Here is a 24,429-nt window from a genome sequence, read left to right on the forward strand (position 1 = left end):
CTCCACACTGGTTAGCGACTGATTGGTAGCTGTCTGGAGTTGCCAGCTTCCAGACTGCAATAGCCACCCACTTCTCCACCATCAGGGCAGCTTTCAATCTCATGTCCTTGCACCTCAGGGTGGGGGCGAGCTCCTCACACAGTCCCATGAAAGTGGCTTTTCTCATCCGAAAGTTCTGGAGCCACTGCTCGTCATCCCAGACTTGCATGACAACGTGATCCCACTATTCAGTGCTTGTTTCCCGAGCCCAAAAGCGGCATTCCATGGTGGTGAGCATGTCCATGAATGCCAAAAGCAAACTCGTGTCATATGTGTTACTTGAGTCGATATCATCCGAGTTCTCACTGTCACTTTGGATCATAAGGAATAACTCGACTGCCAAAGTGATGTGCTGGTGCGACTTGTCAGGATACTCCTCAGCACTTTGGGCTCCATTCCCTCAGACTGAAAGGGAAGACAGTGCGTGCAGTACAAAAAACGTTGAAAGATGGCGCCAAATGTGGATAGAAGCAAAGGGAATGCTGGGATGTGAACCGATGCATCACGGGGCATTGGGACAGGACCCAGAATGCCCTGCACTCCCCACCCCCTTCCCACAAGCCACAGTGCCAGAATGGGAAGAGGTGCTCTGTGGGATAGCTGCCCATAATGCACCGCTTCCAATGCCGCTGCAAGTGCCGCAAATGTGGCCACACCAGTGCGCTTGCAACTGTCAGTGTGGACAGACTGCAGCACCTTCCCTGCTGTGCTCTCCGAAGGTGGGTTTAACTCACAGCGCTCTACATTTGCAAATGTAGCCATGCCCTTAGTTCCAAGTTAGATCATATAGTTTTTCTTTCCTAACAGTTTTATTTAATATTAAGTACTGCAACATTTTTCCTCTGTGTGGCAGGGAGCCAACAATATGTGCAGGAGTCTTGGGAAGTGGGAGATAGGCAGTAACAAATGTGGGGAAGTCAGAGGGTTAAGGGGTTGGATGGATGTGTTTACATGGGCTTCCAGCAGAGTTTCTAACTACTGACAAGCAAAAAGTTTAAGACTTGAAAGCAATTTTATTTTAAAATCGCTCATGTCCTTTTTTCATTCCTTAAGTGGCTTAAGGTACAGGGGAGCAAAGACACAGCTAACTGGAATCGCCACAGAGAGGAAGTGGAACCACAGCTAAGGCAGATGTTGAAAGAGCAGTAGAAGAACTACTAAGGAAGGACAAGGCTGCAAAACTCCAGGGAAGATGGGATGGCAATGAGGAGAATGTGACTGACAATATAAAAAGACAGCAGAAAGGTGAGGAAGGGCGAAGAAAAAGTATATACAAATGTACATACCATAATACAAAGAAACCAATACTGATATTAATAGCAGCTAAAGTAGTAATTGTTCAACTTTGAATTCCCAATAATGAAGGCATTACTGTATGCAACTATCCACTTACATAAAGCTGGAGTGCCAATACAGAGAGTCCTATTAGAAACTGCAGCAACTGTGGTTTCCTCCACAGCAGGAGACACCACTGTCCAGCAATCACTAAAGGGAAGCAAGCGTTCAGTATTTCATAGTGCACAGTGTAAATTATATGCAGAATATGAAAAGGTTCAATATCCATTCATTTTTATTCAAATTTTTTACAATAATGTTTCAGAAACTATTTTACGAGGTGGCATTCAGTCTTCAGAACAATACTATGTCAATAGGGTTGTTTTTTATACCCAGTACTGAATGTACTGAAATGGTTCTCACTTGAAAATTTGTCAGTGGAAACAGTGGAAAACTCTGACCTTCGCTCACCTTGTTCAGCCGAATTATAGCAATATGACTGTATAAAGACTACTAAATCTGAGAAATGCTGTGAATGGCAAGCATAACTTAGGTGAGTAAAGTAACACCCTTAAAACAGTAAGTGCAAAGTCATTGAGATTAAGGCATCCCTGTATCGTTTTAATGTCAATTTTTTAAATTTAGTTCTAAACAAAATGAGTATTTAATAAGGGCCATATGGCATAGGCAATCGTACAGAAATTATGCTTGCATTTTAAAAATGAACATATTCTCTCTCATAGAAATAGGCTGCTGCCCTTAGCTCCAGGGTATAGGAAAACACTGCCAATAAATTTTACAGGGCCTACTCCAAGAACAGTAAATGCCTACCAAGCCGGTACCCTATTGAACTATGCCAGATAGCAGCTGTAAGCTCTGAACAGTTACAAGCCATTGTCTCCTTGTAGGTATTACAATTTGAAGTGTTAGTGCTAAAAAAACCCAAAACATTATTTTCAAGTAACTGGTTTGTAATATACATGAAACTTTGGTCTAACCCTGTTGCGATTGTCTTCTTGTGTTTTGATCACAAAAGGGTTTCAGTGAAACAATGAACTCTGACTCTTTTTCTTCTTTTTAACAAGTTGCAGCTAGAAGCCTCTGGTGTAGTCTAAAAAAAGCTTAACAGTTCATGTCACAAATGAATAAGAACACTAAATGTGCTTGAAAGTGGTCACATTTCTGCCTGTCAATCAGTGTGCCTCAATCTCTCAAACCAACTATTTCCATGACTATTTATAAACATTCAAATTAGTAGGGAAACACGAATGGAAGGAAGTTTCCTCAACTCACGAACTCTCTCTCTAAACATTGTACTGAAGAGATAATATTGTAAAGCATAGAATTGAAAAGTGGTCAGGTTTCCCTTCTGTTCTCCTCTCCCCAGCTCTCCATTTAAGACAAGCTCTGAATAACTTAAATAGTTTCTCTTATTAACTCCCTATGTTAAACCATGTCTTACTTGGGGGCCAACTCTGCATGTTTATTAAGACAAAACTCTCATTGCAGTCAATGGCAGTTATACCTAAGTAAGGGTTATAGGACCAGGCAGTGTCACACTTTATAACAGTCCAGTTTTGGCTGGATTGAGCTGGGTTTTCACCTCAGCGTAGAGTTTATGTGGTTCTGAACAGAGAGTACAGACACCTAGAGGCAGCCCCGAGGAGCAGATAGACTAAATCTGTCTCTGCACAGAGACAGGGACTGTGGCAAGCAGCAGGTAGCCACACTCAGACATTGCACAACCATAACCACTGCTCTTCTGAGTGCCTGTCTTCCTTAGAATTCTGTACATCAAGTTAATCATAAAACAACAAATGTTTGTAGCCTAGAACAAATGTATTCAATATCTCAAGTGAACTGGCAGAGCGGTGTGTACATACGAACTATATAAAGACCATCTCTTCACCAAAGCGCTAAGTAGATAAAACAGATGAAGGGTACAAGCAAGGGAGTGTGATCCCCATTTTACAGATGGGAAGCTTTGGAACAGAGGGATAGATTGATTTGCCCAGTGTCACACACAAAGTTTGTGGTAGAGGAAAGAATGAAATCCATACTTCCGAGTCTCAACAGCCTTGACAATAAGACCATCCTCATTCATTTTGTTGGGGCACTGAAACTGTTGCAACCAAAAGCTCATCTAGTACCAGGAGACCTGCAACCTTATCTGAATGGAACTGCAGAGGTTTCTATATTAGTTACTTGAAACACATCTGACTATTTCGTGGGGAGGCGGGAAGTGGACTGAGGGGAATAGGGAGAGAAGAGATGTTATGTAAGCTAGTTGCAGTATCTAAAAAGAGAGGTTTGAAAATTAAAAATACAAAGAAGTTTCTATTTACCATTCCTTTAGGGAAAAAACCAGAGTGCGTTGCATGTAGTACATAACTTATTTGTGAGCAGAGTTTTAGACAGCTGTTTCATAAATATTCAAACACTGCTAGAAAGATAAGTCAGCAACTGGTAATTAAGAGATTGGTCAACCGAAAGTTTTTATCCAAGTGTTTTTGGTTTTTTTTTTTAATAAATTCTCCAATCTACATATGCATCCCACCCCATCCTGTAAGCAGATGAAGGTAATACTGAAGAAGGCTAGGGGAAAATCATCATGTTTCCAAAAAAATACCAAAACAACAAACAAAAAAACCCAACAATTTCTGATTTTAGGTGGAATCATTAAAAAACCTCTCCCCATAGACCAAAACTCCAGCACTGGGGAACTAGCTGCAGTCTCGTCTTTACAACTGTTGAGACTTCCTTCAAGAGCAAGATTTGGAAGCAAAGAAACACATTTTGGAGAAGTGCTAGAATTCATTACATTTGAAAACTAGAGCCTAACAGTTGAAGTGTTAGGCCTGGGATCCTCAAATTACTACTGAATTACAAAATATTACTAAAGATATCAGGAAATGCAAAGAAGCCATTTGAAAATGGGGATAAAGCTCTGATTTGGTTGGGAGATTAAAGTAGTACAGAAGGCATGGAAAAGAAGAGAAACTCAAAGATCGACTAAACTTCCCAGCTTCGGTGGTTCACCCAAAGTTTGCTAAGGTTTGCCCATTACTAAAAATGATGTGCCTTCACAGAAAGAAATGACATGCTTATATATTAAAATATCACCCCCACATACAGGTTTATATACATAAAGATTTAAAAATAACCTCTCAAAATCCTAAAGTAACATAACATCTCATCCGGCATTTCACCTTATGAGCCAATATGTCACAATAGAACTTTAGCCAATTTCCAGCAGATTAAAATTAATTCACATTTTATGGGCTTCATACCAAGATTATTTCCAGCATGATTTAGGTCTCACAGTTTAGACTCAGACTTTAAGGCCAGAAGGGACCATCATGATCATCTAGTCTGACCTCCTGCACACCACAGGCCACAGAAGCTCACCCACCTAGTCCTGTAATATACCCATAACCTCTGGCTGAGATACTGAAGTTCTCAAATCATGATTAAGAGTTCAAGTTATAGAGAATCCACTATTTACTTTAGTTTAAACCTGCAAGTTACCTGTGCCCCATGCTGCAGAGGAAGGAGAAAAAAACCCAAGGTCTCTGCCAATATGACCTTGGGGAAAATTTCTTCCTGACCCCGAATATGGTGATTATTGAACCCTGAGCATTTCAGCAAGACCCATCAGCCAGACACCTATGAAATATTTCTCTGTAGTAACTCAGAGCTCTCCCCATCTCGCGTCCAATCACCAGCTATTGGGGATATTTGCTACTAGCAGTCCCAGATCGGCTACCTGCCACTGTAGGCAATCTCATCATATCATCCCCTCCATAAACTTATCAAACTCAAACATGAAGCCAGTTAGGTTTTTGGCACCCTCTGCTCCCCTTGGAAAGTTGTTCCAGAACTTCACTCCTCTGATGTTTAGAAATCAATACGTTGATAGCCAGTTTATATCCATTTGTTCTTGCATCCACATTAACACTTAACTCCTCTCCCTCCCTAATATTTATCCCTCTGATGTATTTATAGAGAGCAATTATATCTCCCCTCAGTCTTCTTTTGGTTAGGGTAAACAAGCCAAACTCTCCAAGTTTGTTAATGAAGTTATGCTAAAAAAGAATCTAACACAGAGGTGGGCAGTGCCACATCCAGCCCGCGGGACCCTCCTGCCTGGCACGTGAGGCTAGCCCCCAGCCCCTCCCCCGCTGTTCCCCCTCCCGCACAGCCTCAGCTCACTGCACCGCTGGCTCTGAGCTGCGTGGTGGCGTGGCTGGCTCCAGCCGGGCGGTGCGGCTGCCTGTCCTGGTGCTCTGGGTGGCGCGGCTGTAGCGCCGCCAGCCACCGGTGCTCCAGGCGGCACGGTAAGGGGGCAGGGAGGGTTGGATAGAGAGCAGGGGAGTTCACGGTGGTGGTTGGGGGCGAGGGATTGAATGGGGGCAGGGATCCTGGGGGGGAAGTCAGGAATGAGAGGAGGGGTTGTATGGGGCAGTGGGAGGCAGTCAGGGTCAGGGGTTCCAGGGGCAGTCAGGGGACAGGGAGGGATGGATGGGGCAGGGAAAATGGGATGGGGGGGGGTGGGGACCAGGCCACGTCTGGCTGTTCAGGGAGGCACAGCCACCCCCAACTGGCCCTCCATACAATTTTGGAAACCCAATGTGGCCCTCAGGCCAAAAAGTTTGCCAGCCCCGATCTAACATTCTAGTAACATGAAACAACTCTTAGTGCTTACCTTCTGATCTGAGTTATCTTGAAGCAACAGGCCAAAATAGTCCTTTTCCAGTAAATTGAGCTGTTCGCACACCTTGTCAAATAGTACCTGGCCTTTAGCTCTTTTCTGAAAAATTTAAAAAAACCCACAAATGGCTGGTTAGCTTAATGAAAGTAATTATAGTTACACAATTCTAGTTAGGAAGATTCTAAATATACTGTACCTGTATAAACTGAATATTGAAAAAAAAATTATGTTTCCTAACAGTTTATTACCTCTTATTCAGAATCTTAGACTGCTATAAATATTTCAAAAACATTGATAAAAAATTGAAAACAGTTTTCGCTTCTAAAAATTTCACCTTGAAAGCTTCGCAGACAAGATTATCAAAAATAGTCACTTAAAAATGGGTGCTATAAATAGTAATAAAACTGAACTTGTTTTCATTTAACACACTTAACAACCAATTCCTGAAAGAGGTGTGTTCAGAAATAATGGTAGATTTCAAGGCTACGGTATAGAGTATCATAGTAAGAGTTCAAACAGCAGTGCTCTTATTCTTTTATCAGAAAGAGTTTCAATCTGTACATACGAAAACATTCACAAACTGAGAATAGGTTATTTTCTGCCATTCAAAAGGTACTATTCAACGTGATCCTGAATAGGCAAAATGATTAGGATTGCCCCAATCTTAGCGGTTTTTAATCTTGCTGTGCTGTTGTCACATCATACCATGATACAATTCTGTCTCATGCTGTACCTCTTTACCAACATCTGCTTTCACTTACTCAACCCAGAGAAAGTTTGAAGACTCTCTTTGCAAACTAGTAATTTAAGAACTATTTTTTTTTACTTCACTACCTTAAATTCAGCAAATGGGGTAGAAATGCAATAGGTCAGCAGAGCAAAACAGTACTTTGCCTAGCTGAGCTGCATTTATGTTTTTTAAACTAACCAATGGCTGCTTGATATTCAACCAGAAGTTCCCCATGGTCTGTGGGGACAATATCTAGGGACGGCCCTGAACCCAATTGGCTTTTAGATGCTAAAGCCTTTAGGTGTCTTAATTGCCTTACATTATGCATGTGACTATGTAGTTAACCACAAGATCAAAGATGACAGGTTTCAGAGTAACAGCCGTGTTAGTCTGTATTCGCAAAAAGAAAAGGAGTACTTGTGGCACCTTAGAGACTAACCAATTTATTAGAGTATGAAAGCTTATGCTCAAATAAATTGGTTAGTCTCTAAGGTGCCACAAGTACTCCTTTTCTTTTTAAGATCAAAGATGTGAGACACTGCAGGAAACTAATATCATCTACATTGTCTCAGCTTACCTCTCTCTCTCTCTCTCTTATAATGGCAGACCGGGTAATTGCTATGTAAATGAATGTAACTAGTTTACTTGTGTGCATAGGAAATAGAAGATTAACTTCAAAGCAAAAGTCCACAAATTATCTGCATTGCCTATTCTTCCTGGGAGGAAAGCCCTAATTTAACCTCTGTGAGGAGGTTTGTCAGCCTGCTGGAGAGCTATAAATACTGGACCTTGGGCATGATCCTTTTATCTCTAGTCTTCTGAACTTTAAACAGGGAAAGTTTAAGATACGGAACTGAGATCTTCCAAGTAGTTATTTAGAATACCCTGGAAAATGCAAGGAAAGACTTTATATCTAATCTGCCTTTGGGTTCTAACCTGTTGGAATAACTCTAAAGTGAAGTCACTTGCATGTATAGGATTCCTTAACCATTCAAAAGACTCTCTTCTTGTGTTTTATTAATAAATCTTTAGTAAGTTTGCATAAGATTGCAAATTTTATAGATAGATTATGTTGACCTGAGAGTAAGTGTGTGATCTTTTCGGATTGGTAAAATTTTAAGTAGGGTTACTGAAAACCCTATTCACCAATCACTATATTAGACTTGTTTCAGAGTAGCAGCTGTGTTAGTCTGTATTCGCAAAAAGAAAAAGGAGTACTTATGGCTCCTTAGAAACTAACAGCTATAGCTCACGAAAGCTTGTGCTCAAATAAAATTTGTTAGTCTCTAAGGTGCCACAAGGACTCCTTTTCTTTATATTAGACTTGCTTGCTTAGATGAGAGCCAAGGACTGGAATGGCTAAAGGGACTGGGTTTGGCTTCCTGTTAACCAGCGTGGTAATACAGAAGCTCTTTTGATACTGGTTCGGTTACTATCATAGATCAAACCACCAGTTTTGGGGGATTGCATGCCCTATTTCTTGCAGTCTGCCCAGAGTGTGGGATTCTTAGCAAGGGCCACTGAGACACCCAGTCACACACGTATAATTGAAGCCAGGTCACCATCCACTAACATGGATGACAGTTACACTTTCTACCATCTCCAGTTAGGAAGGCTACTTGGGGATGCCACTGTCAGTGAGGAATCTAGAAGTATTCCTAAATTAGGGACTAACTGGCTGAGTATATACCTTCAATCAAAAGAGGTTGCACCATAGCTGCAAATTCCTCAAATATTTTCCTCTGGCCACCAGCATAACCTGTGTCTTCCTCGGGTTCATCTTCAATCACCTATTCTTCATCCATGAGCTGATCTCATCCAAGCACTCACTCATCTTAATAGCAGTGGTATTGTTTTGTATAGTGAAGAATAAGTAGAGTTGTGGGTGATCTCCATATTGCTGGCACTTGAATACCTGTCATCCTACCAGTTCACCTAAATGGCTGCATGTAGGTGGTGAAAAGGACTGGAGAGAGAATCGATCCTTGTGTGATTCTACAAGTGAAGAGTCTACTAGCTGAGGTACAGTTTCCCATTACTATTTTTCAGGCACATCCTCTGTCAGATGCGATGCTATGGAAATATGGACTATTAAAAGACTACAGTACTGAGCTATTACAGATGCAGTACTATCATGGAATATTCTAAGACTACAGCTTTAGTTTTATAAATATTATATGTACCTTTATGGGCTAGTTAGTAAAAATAAATTGAGTAAAGTAATTGAGTAAGGTAAAAATGTTTCCAGAAGGAACTAAACTCAATGGAGGGTAACTAACGCAAATTGCCCCAATATAGACACAATGCAAGTAACAAGCCCTCTTGAAGTTTTGCTTCAGGTTGGTACTAGCAGATTGGTGTGCCTTGGGGCCTTGGGAGAGAAAGGACTTGAAACTGTATAAAACAACAGCCCTGACATGGGAAGAGTTTCACAGATACCAGCCAAAAACTGACAGGCATGAGACTGTGTCCAACAGCATCAAGTCCTGTGAGAGGACTTCAAACACTTCAGATCTGCCAGGGTCTCCTTAAGGAAGATGGGTGACTCCTGGAAAGCCAGGCATGCATATAAGCTATTTATTATTTTCAGATAAATTATAATTTAAGAGAAAACGTGTCATTCACCCTAAGGAAAGAAGAACTGTAGGTGCTGAACTGAAGTCAGACCTGCTGACACAGTCACAGTGAATTGCAGCCTAAGACCCTGACCTGGAGGAAGAAGACTGCAGAATTCCACTTAGAAAAAGGTGATGACTGGAGGTCAGACCTAAGTAGGAATACTTGTGGCACCTTAGAGACTAACCAATTTATTTGAGCATAAGCTTTCGTGAGCTACAGATCACTAAGCTTATGCTCAAATAAACTGGTTAGTCGCTAAGGTGCCACAAGTACTCCTTTTCTTTTTGCGAATACAGACTAACATGGCTGTTACTCTGAGACCTAAGTAGGGTGCCCTTCAGACAGCCCCAAGAAGGTCAGAGGTGCATTTAACGCAGGAACTGTGATACATCCTGCCACAAAGGACTTAAAAACATTTCAGTATTTTTCTGGATCCTTGCCACATGTGTTATGCAGGACAGTGATATCTAATAGTCAGTGTCAGTGCTGACTAGAGGTTCAGGAAAACAGATGAAAGTCCTCTGTCCATTGACAGCAGGAGATGATCATCCTTCAGAGTCATTAAAGTGGTTTCCCTTCCCAGGTGACAAAACAAATCTCTGAACAGTTTAGCCTGTATAGAAATAATTTTTTTCAGTGGTTAAATGAAAATAAGAATTTAGATAATTTTATTAATTTCAAGATTTCTGTCAGATACTGTGTACACAGTAATCTGAGAATGTGTGTCATTTGACCAGACAGGCACTCCTAAAATAGTTTCTTTCCACAGAATCAAAATACTACAATCTGTGCAAATGACTACAGCTTTATCAGTTTTTCCCTATACCAGTGACTGGCAGTACAAACAAGGTACTTCCTTAAGCTTTTATAGTTGATAATTAAAAGCAGAGCTATGTTCTACTTGCTGGGTACCAGATTTTTGGCACAGGATTCGTTGCACTGGAGACAGCAGCAGACACGAGACAAAACAAAGAGGTTCAGACTAGTTTGCTTACAATATATAAACAGGGGTGGGGAGATTAGGCATTCAGCTTTTGGAAACTCTCTTTCAAAAGCTAAATACAATCTGTTGCTGGCACAACTGTACATGAGCGGCATGCAGCCTTACATTTTTTTAACTGAATCCTACATGCCTGTTCTGCTATTTGTGGCATTTATCAATGGAGCCAAAACATGGCATTTTTGGAGGCCTGGCAGTTTAAAGGAATTTTTGCATTTGCTTATCCTGCAGATTTCAGTAGACACCATACACCACTGCAATTCCACAGAAACGCCATCAGCTGTATATGTGTAGGCTCTTGTGACACTGAAGTTATTGTGTCTAGCAGACAGTGATAGAAAGCTCACAATATGTTCTCCTTGAGCTATGTATTTCACTATAGTTTTTGTACAATTACACTATACAAATACAAATGCCAATGAAAGAAAGGTATGCAGAGAACAAACAAAAATAGTGAAGGCATTGTTTTTGCCCCCCTCCCCAAGAAATCAAAGCATATTAATTCAGGACTGCATTGTTTAGTTGACATCAGGGACTTTAAACTTAGCTAGAGTAAAAACTTTAAAAAAGTACCCTACGAGTTTAAGATCCATTTTCAAATATGACTTGAGACTTAGGTGCTGCTGAATTTTTTAGCCTTGATCCTTAAAGACCGAGAGAACCATTTCCTCACCAATTTGAAGCAATAACTAATTTTCCTAGTTTATCCTCAAATTTACTTATTCAAGTATACTTTCTTCCAGATTGCATCCTCTCCAACATATACAACTGATTCTGACAAACATATTTAGAGGAGGGAGAAGGATCTCTTGTAAAATCTGTCAACGGTTCATAGTAGAGAGGTTTTTGAAGTGTCTTATCCTGCTTTATAAAGAACACAGAGGAAACAACGATAATCTCTGATCTTAACTGACAAAACTGTACTACATGTAAGTTGCATATCAAAAGAACTCCTCTTGGTTACTTCATAGAATATCAGGGTTGGAAGGGACCTCAGGAGGTCATCTAGTCCAACCCCTGCTCAAAGCAGGACCGATCCCTAATTAAATCATCCCAGCCAGGGCTTTGTCAAGCCTGACCTTAAAAACTTCTAAGGAAGGAGATTCCACCACCTCCCTAGGTAACGCATTCCAGTGTTTCACCACCCTCCTAGTGAAAAAGTTTTTCTTAATATCCAACCTAAATCTCCCCCACTGCAACTTGAGACCATTACTCCTTGTTCTGTCATCTGCTACCACTGAGAACAGTCTAGAGCCATCCTCTTTGGAACCCCCTTTCAGGTAGTTGAAAGCAGCTATCAAATCCCCCCTCATTCTTCTCTTCTGCAGACTAAACATCCCCAGTTCCCTCAGCCTCTCCTCATAACTCATGTGTTCCAGTGCCATAATCATTTTTGTTGCCCTCCGCTGGACTCTTTCCAATTTTTCCACATCCTTCTTGTAGCGTGGGGCCCAAAACTGGACACACTACTCCAGATGAGGCCTCACCAGTGTCAAATAGAGGGGAACGATCACGTCCCTCGATCTGCTGGCAATGCCCCTACTCACACATCCCAAAATGCCACTGGCCTTCTTGGCAACAAGGGCACACTGTTGACTCATATCCAGCTTCTTGTCCACTGTAACCCCTAGGTCCTTTTCTGCAGAACTGCTGCCAAGCCATTCGGTCCCTAGTCTGTAGCGGTGCATTGGATTCTTCCGTCTTAAGTGCAGAACTCTGCACTTGTCCTTGTTGAACCTCATCAGATTTCTTTTGGCCCAAACCTCCAATTTGTCTAGGTCCCTCTATATCCTATCCCTACCCTCCAGCGTATCTACCTCTCCTCCCAGTTTAGTGTCATCTGCAAACTTGCTGAGAGTGCAATCTACACCATCCTCCAGATCATTTATGAAGATATTGAACAAAACCAGCCCCAGGACCAACCCTTGGGGCACTCCGCTTGATACCGGCTGCCAACTAGACATGGAGCCATTGATCACTACCCGTTGAGCCCGACGATCTAGCCAGCTTTCTATCCACCTTATAGTCCATTCATCCAGCCCATACTTCCTTAACTTGCTGGCAAGAATACTGTGGGAGACCGTGTCAAAAGCTTTGCTAAAGTCAAGGAACAACACGTCCACTGCTTTCCCTTCATCCACAGAGCCAGTTATCTCGTCATAGAAGGCAATTCGATTAGTCAGGCATGACTTGCCCTTGGTGAATCCATGCTGACTGTTCCTGATCACTTTCCTCTCCTCTAAATGCTTCAGAATTGATTCCTTGAGGACCTGCTCCATGATTTTTCCAGGGACTGAGGTGAGGCTGACTAGCCTGTAGTTCCCCAGATCCTCCTCCTTCCCTTTTTTAAAGATGGGCACTACATTAGCCTTTTTCTAGTCGTCTGGGACTTCCCCCGATCGCCATGAGTTTTCAAAGATAACGGCCAATGGCTCTGCAATCACATCTGCCAACTCCTTTAGCACTCTTGGATGCAACGCATCCGGCCCCATGGACTTGTGCTCATCCAGCTTTTCTAAATAGTCCCAAACCACTTCTTTCTCCACAGAGGGCTGGTCACCTCCTCCCCATGCTGTGCTGCCCAGTGCAGTAGTCTGGGAGCTGACCTTCTTCGTGAAGACAGAGGCAAAAAAAGCATTACATACATTAGCTTTTTCCACATCCTTTGTCACTCTGTTGCTTCCCACATTCCGTAACAGGCCCACACTTTCCTTGACCACCTTCTTGTTGCTAACATACCTGAAGAAACCCTTCTTGTTACTCTTAACATCTCTTGCTAACGGCAACTCCAAGTGTGATTTGCCTTCCCGATTTCACTCCTGCATGCCTGAGCAATATTTTTATACTCTTCCCTGGTCCCAATCTTCCACTTCTTGTAAGCTTCTTTTTTGTGTTTAAGATCAGCAAGGATTTCACTGTTAAGCCAAGCTGGTCACCTGCCATATTTACTATTCTTTCTACACATCGGGATGGTTTGTCCCTGTAATCTCAATAAGGATTCTTTAAAATACAGCCAGCTCTCCTGGACTCCTTTCCCCCTCATGTTATTCTCCCAGGGGATCCTGCCCATCAGTTCCCTGAGGGAGTCAAAGTCTGCTTTTCTGAAGTCCAAGGTCTGTATTCTGCTGCTCTCCTTTCTTCTTTGTGTCAGGATCCTGATCTCGACCATCTCAGGTTCCCATCCACTTTTGCTTCCCCTACTAATCCCTCCCGGTTTGTGAGCAGCAGGTCAAGAAGAGCTCCTCTAGCACTTGCACCAGGAAATTGTCCCCTACACTTTCCAAAAACTTCCTGGATTGTCTGTGCACCGCCATATTGCTCTCCCAGCAGATATCCGGGTGACTGAAGTCTCCCATGAGAACCAGGGCGTGCAATCTAGTAACTTCTGCAAGTTGCCGGAAGAAAGCCTCATCCACCTGGTCCGGTTGTCTATAGTAGACTCCCACCACGACATCACCCTTGTTGCTCACACTTCTAAACTTAATCCAGAGACTCTCAGGTTTTTCTACTGTTTCATACCGGAGCTCTGAGCAGTCATACTGATCTCTTACATATAGTGCAACTCCCCCACCTTTTCTGCCCTGCCTGTCCTTCCTGAACAGCTTATATCCATCCATGACAGTACTCCAATCATGGGAGTTATTCCACCAAGTCTCTGTTATTCCAATCACATCAAAATTCCTTGACTGTGCCAGGACTTCCAGTTCTCCCTGCTTGTTTCCCAGGCTTCGTGCATTTGTGTATAGGCACTTGAGATAACCCGCTGATCGCCCTTCTCTCTCAGTATGAGGCAGGAGCCCTCCCCTCTCACGTGCTTCTGCTTCCTCCCGGTATCCCACTTCCGAAGACTTTGGTCTCCTTCCCCCAGTGAACCTAGTTTAAAGCCCTCCTCACTAGGTTAGCCAGCCTGCTTGCGAAGATGCTCTTCCCTCTCTTCGTTAGGTGGAGCCCGTCTCTGCCTAGCACTCCTCCTTCTTGGAGCACCATCCCATGGTCAAATAATCCAAAGCCTTCTCTCCGACATCACCTGCGTAGCCATTCGTTTACTTCCACGATTCGAGGGTCTCTACCCAGGCCTTTTCCTTCCACGGGGAGGATGGACGAGACCACCACCTGCGCCTCAAACTCCTTTATCCTTCTTCCCAGAGCCATGTAGTCTGCAGTGATCCTCTCAAGGTCATTCTTGGCAGTATCATTGGTGCCCACGTGGAGAAGCAGGAAGGGGTAGCGATCCGAGGGCTTGATGAGTCTCGGCAGTCTCGCGAATCTTAGCTCCTGGCAAGCAGCAGACTTCTCAGTTTTCCCGGTCGGGGCAGCAGATAGATGACTCAGTCCCCCTGAGGAGAGAGTCCCCGACCATCACCACCCGCCTCCTTCTCTTGGGAGCGGTGGTGGTGGAACCCCCAACCCTAGGACAGTGCATCACATGCCATAGATAATTAAATCATGTGCATCATTTGCTAGTAGTATAACTTTTCACATCAGAGTCAAAAACTTTACATAGAAAATAGTACAATATGCTCTTCAATTAAATACGAGGCCCCACTTTGCTAGGCACTTTAAAAACAGTAGTAGACAGTCCCTGCCTCAAAGAGTTTACAGTCTAAATAGATAAGACAGAGGCAGGATGGGAGAAGGGATTTAACACAGAGTGACTATTGATGGCAACAACTGTTATGTTAGTTTCATGATTTTTTTTTTTTTTTTGGAGGGGAGTGAATATTTAACAGGGGATAAGCTAAATGGAAAGAAAAGGGAAGGGGAGTGGGTGAAGGGGACAGGACAGAAGAGAAGGGAGTCAGAGGGCAGGTGTGACATGAAGCTGAGGTGAACAGACTGTGATGGAAGGCAAGGGAGAGATTTGAAGAAAACAGCAAATCAGTATAGGGCAAAGAAAGTCCAAGTAAAAATTGTAGACAGTTTGCTGAATGTCACTGCTTTGGCTCCTTGTACTCCTACTGGCTCCTCTGCAGTTTTCCCCAAAAGTCACACTGCGGAGTGGGGGAAAAGAGGCACTCCCCAGATGCTAATGTTCCCAGAGTGGAGGGGTGTTGCTACCTTTGCCACTTATAACCTATTGTGAAGAGATTGCAATTAAGGGGTCCTGTATACTTTTGCTTGCATGAGTAGTCTATTCCTATGTAAGTCGACACAAAAGAATTCCTCATGAGTATTTAAAAATACTGGACTCAATCCAGCAAAGTGTACCAAATTTAACACTATTACAATTTTAGAAAATGTGGTATCCCACTAATAGAGCTGTGAAAATAACTTTATTTTGCTGTCCGTTCCAAAAAAGATTGTAAAAAAATTGTTTGGTCTGGGTAGAACCAAAACCAACATTTTTGAAATCCAAAGCATCAGAAAAATTTTGTTTCAAACAAAACATTTTGTTTCAGGTATTTTTAACAGAAAGCAAAGGAAATGAAGGTCTAGATTCATAAAATAGAGGAGGAAGTGTCCCTCTGATGTTTAGGTTACTGCATACTCAACTGGGATATGGGATACCCAGGTTCAAATCCCAGTGCTGGAGTACATCTCAAGTGAGCACAATACCCACCAGGCTATAGCATATTCTATGATAGGTTTCAGAGTAACAGCCGTGTTAGCCTGTATTCGCAAAAAGAAAAGGAGTACTTGTGGCACCCTAGAGACTAACCAATTTATTTGAGCATAAGCTTTCGTGAGCTACAGCTCACTTCATCGGATGCATACCGTGGAAACTGCAGCAGACTTTATATATACACAGAGAATATGAAACAATACCTCCTCCCACCCTACTGTCCTGCTGGTAATAGCTTATCTAAAGTGATCATCAGGTGGGCCATTTCCAGCACAAATCCAGGTTTTCTCACCCTCCACCCCCCCACACAAATTCACTCTCCTGCTGGTGATAGCCCATCCAAAGTGACAACTCTTTACACAATGTGCATGACAATCAAGTTGGGCTATTTCCTGCACAAATCCAGGTTCTCTCACATTCCCCCACCCCCATACACACACAAACTCACTCTCCTGCTGGTAATAGCTCATCCAAACTGACCACTCTCCAAGTTTAAATCCAAGTTAAACCAGAACATCTGGGGGGGGGGGGGTAGGAAAAAACAAGAGGACACAGGCTACCTTGCATAATAACTTAGCCACTCCCAGTCTCTATTTAAGCCTAAATAAATAGTATCCAATTTGCAAATGAATTCCAATTCAGCAGTTTCTCGCTGGAGTCTGGATTTGAAGTTTTTTTGTTTTAAGATAGCGACCTTCATGTCTGTGATTGTGTGACCAGAGAGATTGAAGTGTTCTCCGACTGGTTTATGAATGTTATAATTCTTGACATCTGATTTGTGTCCATTTATTCTTTTACGTAGAGACTGTCCAGTTTGACCAATGTACATGGCAGAGGGGCATTGCTGGCACATGATGGCATATATCACATTGGTGGATGTGCAGGTGAACGAGCCTCTGATAGTGTGGCTGATGTTATTAGGCCCTGTGATGGTGTCCCCTGAATAGATATGTGGACACAATTGGCAACGGGCTTTGTTTCAAGGATAAGTTCCTGGGTTAGTGGTTCTGTTGTGTGGTATGTGGTTGTTGGTGAGTATTTGCTTCAGGTTGCGGGGCTGTCTGTAGGCAAGGACTGGCCTGTCTCCCAAGATTTGTGAGAGTGCTGGGTCATCCTTTAGGATAGGTTGTAGATCCTTAATAATGCGTTGGAGGGGTTTTAGTTGGGGGCTGAAGGTGACGGCTAGTGGCGTTCTGTTATTTTCTTTGTTAGGCCTGTCCTGTAGTAAGTAACTTCTGGGAACTCTTCTGGCTCTATCAATCTGTTTCTTTACTTCTGCAGGTGGGTATTGTAGTTGTAAGAAAGATAGATCTCTTTAAATCTCTCCAGTTGAAACTCCACTTTTGTATAAAATACTTGAATAACCATTGGGCCAAAGTGAGTGAGAGAGAGAGAGAGAATGATTCTATACAATTCATGAAATGTTTCAGTCAACCCAAATTTGCATTTTTTGGTGAAAAAAAAGTTTCAGCTGAAAAATTTCACTCAGCTCTACTGAACAGAGCAGTTACTTGTATTCGTACACCAGGCTCCAGATTTTACAACTCCAAGAATCAGATTTTCAAGGAAACAAACAAAAACCCACTTAGTGACTATTCAAAGGTTTCTGTTTTCCCAAGACTAAAGGTTTGTTTTTTTTCATTTTCCAGATCAGTGCAGTCTTATCACAAAATGAGGATCCAACTTTAAAGATAATGGCACCAACGTTATTCATGCCTTAAAACGCAACACATTCACAACATAGTCTGTTCTGTGGCATATTTTGAAAAATTATGATGTGCATTAAAAATGGTTACCCACCTTCTCATAACTGTTATTCTTTGAGATGTATTCCATACATCCATTACACTGTAGGTGTGTGAGTGTCCCATGCCCTGGTTCTGGAGCATTTTCCCTAGCAGTACCCACAGGAACAGCCCCGCCAACCATCAAGAGCCTCCTGCTCTAAAGCGAGGGTATAAAGGGTGGAGCTGCCCCACCTCTTCTTCATTTCCTTCACATCAGAAGCCTACAGTAGACTCTGATGTATCGGGAAAGGAAGGTGGATAGTGTAATGGATATATGCCACACATCTTGAAGAAAAAGTTACAAGAAAGAGAACTGTTTTTTCTTCGAGTGCTTGCGTACATATGTTACCCTGACACTGACTCCCAAGCTCCATCGGGAGAGGGACTATAGGACTGCTCTTCCTACATTTCCATCTTCCTTTGAGGACGTACATCTGGTGAATATATGAATGGAAGACCACATCAAGGCCCTGCAGATATCCGTAATTGGGACATGAGCCACAAATACTACTGAGGCCGAATGTCCTCTGATTGAAAGTGCCAAGAGTTTGTCAGGAGGTGTTATTGTGTTACCCCTTGGACATCGTAACACATTGTGATGCACCTGGTGACCCATTTCAAGAGTCTCTGCATTGGGATTGGTTGATCTCTCATATGTTCTGCATAAGAAAGAAAAAGCTGGGAAGAAACTTGAAAGGGCTCAAAAAACATCCAGTGTGTGAAACGTCCTTGTGAGAATGTGGCTTTCGGAAGAAAACCAGAAGGTATGTAGACTGATTCAGATGGAAATCGCATACCACTTTTGAAAGAAACTTACGATGTGGTTCTAAGCTGACCCTGGGCCTTGTAGAAATCTGTGTATGGCAGATCAGTGACTAATACATTCAGTTTTTCCCATTCTCCTAGCGGAGGTGATGGTCACTAAAAGCTACCTTCATTGTCAGGTGCAAGAGTGAAGCCAGTGCTAAAGGCTCAATAAGAGGGCCCATCACAGCGGACAACACTAAATTCAGATCCCAAGGAGTTGATTCCCTGATAGGAGTTGATTCCCTATCGAGACCTTTCAGGTATCTGTTTGTGATAGGGTGTGTGAAAATAGTCTTACCATCTAAAGATAAACACAGAGTCGGCCGCCAGAGACATCATAATGGAGCTGATGGATAGACCTCATTCCTTAAGATGAAAGTCCAGACATTGTATGAATCTTAGACTGAACCAGGGGCACATTATGGGAGGCTGTTGAGAGAGAAATTCTACTTACTCAGATAAATAGTTCTTGTGGGAGGTTTTCTGCAGTGAAGGAAAACATTCTGGACTGCCACTGAGCTATGTGCCTCCTTCTGCATTCAACTACTAATGAACCATGCCATGAGATGTAACACTTCAGGATTCAGGTGCAACACCCACCATGGTTCTGCGTTATGAGGTCTCTGGTTATTGGTAACAGCAAGGGGTCTGAGTGGACAGTTTGTGAAGATCTGAATACTAAGTCTGTCTCGGTCAGGCTCGAGCTATAAGATGAAGTTATTTACCTTATAGTAATTGGAGGCTCTATGAGATAAGTGGTCCCTATCAGTATTCCACTGCGGTTACTAGTACACTCCATGAACATGGCGAATTTTGAAAGCAGTGTCTTTGGCTCACCTTGTGCCTCTGACAACAAATCATAGAAGATCCAAAGCAAAGAGGAAGGAGGGCGGGTAGTGCAATACACATAGGGACCACACATCGAAGAACCTCCAGTTACTATAAGGTAGTTGCTCTCAATCTTTCCAGGTTACTGTACTCCTTTCAAGAGTCTGATTTGCTTGCATATCTCAAGTTTCACCTCATTTTAAAACTGTTCGCTTACAAAATCAGACAAAAATACAGAAGTGTCACTGCACACTATTACTAAAAAACTGCTTACTTTCTCATTTTGTCTGTATGAAATTTCAGTTTTTATTGACTTTGCTAGTGTTTTTATGTAGCCTGTTGTAAAACTAGGCAAATATCTAGATGAGTTGATGTACCCCCTGGAAGACCTCTGCGTATCCCCAGGAGTATGCATACCCCTGGCTGAGAACCACTGCTATCAGGATCAGGTAAGTAAATTTCTTCTTCTCTGAGTGCTGGTTCCTATGTGTATTCCACTGTAGGCGAGTGACAAGTAGTACTCAAATAGGAAAAGGGTAAGAGACTGTAGGTGGCAGAGCTGAACAAAGGACTGACTTCAAAAGATGCATCAGCAGAGGAGCTCTATCAAGGCATAGTGTCTTGCAAACATGTGGATGGAGTTCCACGTAGCTGCCTTGCAGATGTCAAGTAGTGGCACGGGCTTGATGTGATGCCATAGGCATTGCTTGTGGTTACAATGGCAGTAACCATTGCCCTGGAAGACACATTAGCCATATCTACTGCTAATTGTAGAGCAGTCCTGGCAATCATTTTGCTTTCCTTCGTGAGAGCCTGGAAACAAGCGCTGTCCTACTGGGAGAAACTGTCATGAATTTTGACTAGTTCAGGGAGTCGTACTTAGCCATTAGTGCTTGGTAGTTGGCTGTCCTGAACTGGAGGCTAGAAGAATAGACCTTCCTTCCCAAGAAGTTGAGACACTTGCCTTTCCTATCAGTCGGAGTAGATTGGGGGTGTTGCTGCCTAGATCTCCCCGCAGTGGCCTAGACCACTAAATTTTAGGAGCAGGGGGAACAGAACAGAAATTCCTCCCCTTTGGCTGGGACACAGTACCAGTTCTTTGGCCTCCTGGGAGTAGGGGCACAGGTAGCTAGGATATCCCAGACCACTCTAGCGCGCTACAGGATGGCTGTTAATTTGACTAGAGCTTGAGGACTAAAGGATGCCCAAGAGCTTGTGCTGAAGATCCTGAATGTCCTCAAGAGGCATCTGCAACTTCCCGGCAACTCTGTGAAGAAGCTCCTGAAAATGCTTGTAGTCAATGGGTGGCAGGAATGGAGACATAGGAGCCATTGCTTCATCGGGAGACAAAGACTGCAATTTCATCAGTTCCAGTGCAACCACCGGATCTGACATGCACTCCTCCTCAACAGGATCTGGGGGGCAGCTCTGGTTGCCCTCTTAGAGGAGAGGGAAGGGGCGACTGACCCAACTCTGTAGGATGGTACTAGTCCCATGGCTCCCAGTGTGACCAACAAGACGGATTGAATGGGGGTTGCAGAGGTTCCTATGGCATGGGTACCAAGAGTTCCAAGGTAGGTGATGAGGCTGAGGATGGTCCCAAGCTGGTCTTGGTTTTCTGACCGGGAAGGTATGTAATGGAGGAGGGAATAATGGTTCATTGTGTCGTTCAGACTCTCCCAATGAGAAGAAATATGATTCCAGTTCTGATGGCGGTACCACCCATGGCACTGGAGGGAAATCACAGCCCAAAGAAGCAGTGAGAGACAGACTCCTCTCAAAGGCCAGCTCCTCTGGTGAAGTCGTAACCTCATTCAAGAAAGAGGGACCTGATGGAGTGGGAACTTCATATCCAGGAAAGCGAAGATGGCCTCAGGAGAAGTGTAGGTCTCGGATCTTTCAGGAGAGACAGAGAGAGAGGGGCCTCGTTTGCCTGAACCACTGAAGGCACTGTAGAAACAGTCTATGCTACAGCCACTGAAGACAAAGACAGTACTGCAGGTAACCAGTGCTCTCAGTGATCAGTCTGTCAGTGCCCGCAGATCCCCAGCTTTGGGTTTGAGGCACCAGTGCTGCCAGATTGCGATCCATTGCCAATGGAGCTCTAGTCTTCTGGCTTTCTTGTAATGCCTCTGAGACTTAGGACATACTAAGTTCTCTTGTGATGAACTTATAAAATTACTCGGCAAAGGCAGGGCTTGAATCCAACTTCTTCGAAGTGGTTTTGGAAAAAGACTTAGCCTCATGCTTAAGCAAATACTCCCTGCTCTCCCAAAAACACCTAGTCAAGGGGTCTGTGGGGACAGACTCTCTCACTCCTCAGTCAGACCTTGAGGCAGGAAGCACGCTCCTTGCAGAGTCAGGCTGATATACAGAGGGGTCCCCCAGCCTGGGTCCGATTGTGGCCTCATGGCCTTTTCCATTAGGTGCAACATAAGGCAAAGTTCTTGCACTTCCTGGGTATGGCTGGGGAATGAATGGCAGATACTGAACCTTGTCACGATGTGAGCTTCCCCAAGGCAGTACAAGCAGTATTAGTGGTCATTGGTGACCAAGAATTGTGGGCAGGAAGCACAGTTTTTGAAGCCTGGAGTCCTGGGCATAGTCCAAGTGCAGCATGGGGTAGTGCTCCCCAGGTCAGGGAAAACAAAATCCTAAAGCTAGGAGATAAAATCTTTTAAACTCTAGAACTATAAAAACTATGTATAGATCTCTAAATATACTCCAGATGAAGACAGCTGAAGCTTTGGACACTGGAAGTTCAGGCTTTGACCATGTGGCAGTGAGAAGGAACTTGAGAGGCAGGCAGTCTGCCCTCCTCTTTATCTCCTCCGTCAGAGGCACCAAGCAAGCCAGGTCGCAAATGTGGACAAGCATACACGGCTTTCAAAATTCTCTGGCTCCAGGCGCATGTATACCCACAATGGAATACACATAAAGGACCAGCATTCAAAGGAGGAGGATCATTCTGCTATGATCTTGCTTGAGCTTGAGGATGACCCTGGGAAATCAGGATACTGGTGGGTATACATACAGCAGACCTCTGTCTCACAGGAACAGGAAACGATCTGCTGTTGATCTGGGGTTGTGACCCATCCCGGAACGGAACTGGGGACCTGAGTCACATGTAGATCCTCCAACAGAAAACCCCCTATGAGCAACACCTAAGCTAGAATGTTTATACTGAGAGACCATCTGTGGTCTAAATTAGGGCTGTCTGTTAATCACACTGTTTGCTGGGTGTAAACTAATTAAGGTGGTGGGATATAACTGGTTAGCTAATCATGTTACAATATGTTAGGATTGGTTAGTTAAATTTCAGTAGAACGATTGGTTAAGGTATAGCTAAGAATATTACTATATAAATTAGGGGCAAACAGGAAGTAAGTTGGGATTTGAAAATAAGGAAAAAGGAACTTGGATTTAAGCTTGCTGCAAGTTCACCCCAATAAAGATCGAATTGTTTGCACCTTCGGACTTCGGGTATTGTTGCTCTCTGTTCATGCGAGAAGGACCAGAGAAGTGGGAGAGTGAAGGAATAAGCTCTCTAACAATAACATGCCCGCTTCTTACGTACAATGTCACCAGAAAGTGAGAACAGGCATTTGCATAGCACTTTTGTAGCTGGCATTATAAGATATGCTAAACATTCATATGCCCCTTCATGTTTTGGCCACCATTCTAATGATGCTCGTTAAAAAATAATGCATTAATTAAATTTGTGACTGAACTCCTTGGGGAAAACTGTAGGCCTCCTACTCTGTTTTACTCACATTCTGCAATACATTTTGTGTTATGAGAGAGTCTCGGTTGATGACCCAGCATGTTTGATTTAAGAACGCTTTCACTGCAGATCTGACAAAATGCAAAGAAGGTACCAATGTGAGACTTCTAAAAATAGATACAACACTCAACCCAAGGTTTAAGAATCTGAAGTGCCTTCCAAAATCTGAGAGGGATGAGGTGCTTTTAGGAGTCTTAAAAGAGCAATACTGCAATGTGGAAACTACAGAACCTGAACCACCAAAAAAGAAAATCAACCTTCTGTTGGTGGCAACCGACTCCGATGATGAAAATGAACATGCATTGGGCCGCACTGCTTTGGATTGTTATCGAGCAGAACCTGTCATCAGGATGGACACGTCCTCTGGAATGGTGGCTGAAGCATGAAGGGACATATGAATAGTCAGCACATCTGGCACGTAAATATCTTCCAACACCAGCTACAACAGTACCAGGTTAATGCCTGTTTTCACTTTCAGGTGATATTGTGAACAAGAAGGCAGCATTATCTCCTGCAAACGTAAACAAAACTTGTTTGTCTGAGCGATTGCTGAACAAGAAATAGGACTAAGTGAACTTATAGGTTCTAAAGTTTTGCATTGTTTTGTTTTCGAATGCAGTTATTTTTTGTACTTAATTCTACACTTGTAAGTTCAACTTTCACGATAAAGAAATTGCACTACAGTACTTGTATTAGGTGAATTGAAAAATACTATTTTTTTGTTTTTTACAGTGCAAGTATTTGTAATCAAAAATATAAAGTGAACACAGTAAACTTTGTATTCTGTGTTGTAACTGAAATCAATATATTTGAAAATGTAGAAAACAAAAAAATTAATGACTATTAATCGTGCTGTTAAACAATAATAGAATGCCATGTATTTAATTATTTTGTTTTTTAAATCGCTTGACCATCCTAGTCTAAATTCAAGGATGCGCATTCTGAACCCTTGGCAAGTGTGACACCCTGAAGGTGACAGCGCTGAACACAGAAATTCCACAATTTGACTGTCTCCGGACGGACAGAGACTGTCTGAACTGGCACCCCCTTGCTTGCTCACATAAAACACTGCTGTATTATGTCAGTGAGTATATGAATAATCCGAATTAGGGTCCCCCAGTGCCATGCAGGGCCCAAAGGCCCAGCTGAACAGAAAAAAGATCAAATAGTAACATTTGAAATAAAATAAAAACTGAAGAAACAAAATACAGATGTCTAAGCATCAAGCAATGAAAAAGAGTATCACTAGGTATAACCAAGTAGATAGCATTTGTGTTCCCTGTGAA

General features: G+C 43.0%; 1 protein-coding gene across 13 annotated transcripts in view; it reads right to left on the reverse strand.

The window, feature by feature from the left end:
- EPB41L2 (erythrocyte membrane protein band 4.1 like 2) overlaps positions 1 to 24,429 on the reverse strand; it is a 289,024-nt gene that overhangs the window by 88,121 nt on the left and 176,474 nt on the right. For all 13 annotated transcript variants that reach the window (XM_084624357.1, XM_084624353.1, XM_084624364.1 and 10 more), the window contains one exon: positions 6,020 to 6,124. In XM_084624357.1, coding sequence (XP_084480483.1) covers positions 6,020 to 6,124 — 105 coding nt within the window. The remainder of the gene's footprint in view (positions 1 to 6,019; positions 6,125 to 24,429) is intronic.

This window comes from Lepidochelys olivacea, assembly GCF_965140295.1.
Source record: "Lepidochelys olivacea isolate rLepOli2 genome assembly, chromosome: 3".
Classification (NCBI taxonomy): Eukaryota; Metazoa; Chordata; order Testudines; family Cheloniidae; genus Lepidochelys; species Lepidochelys olivacea.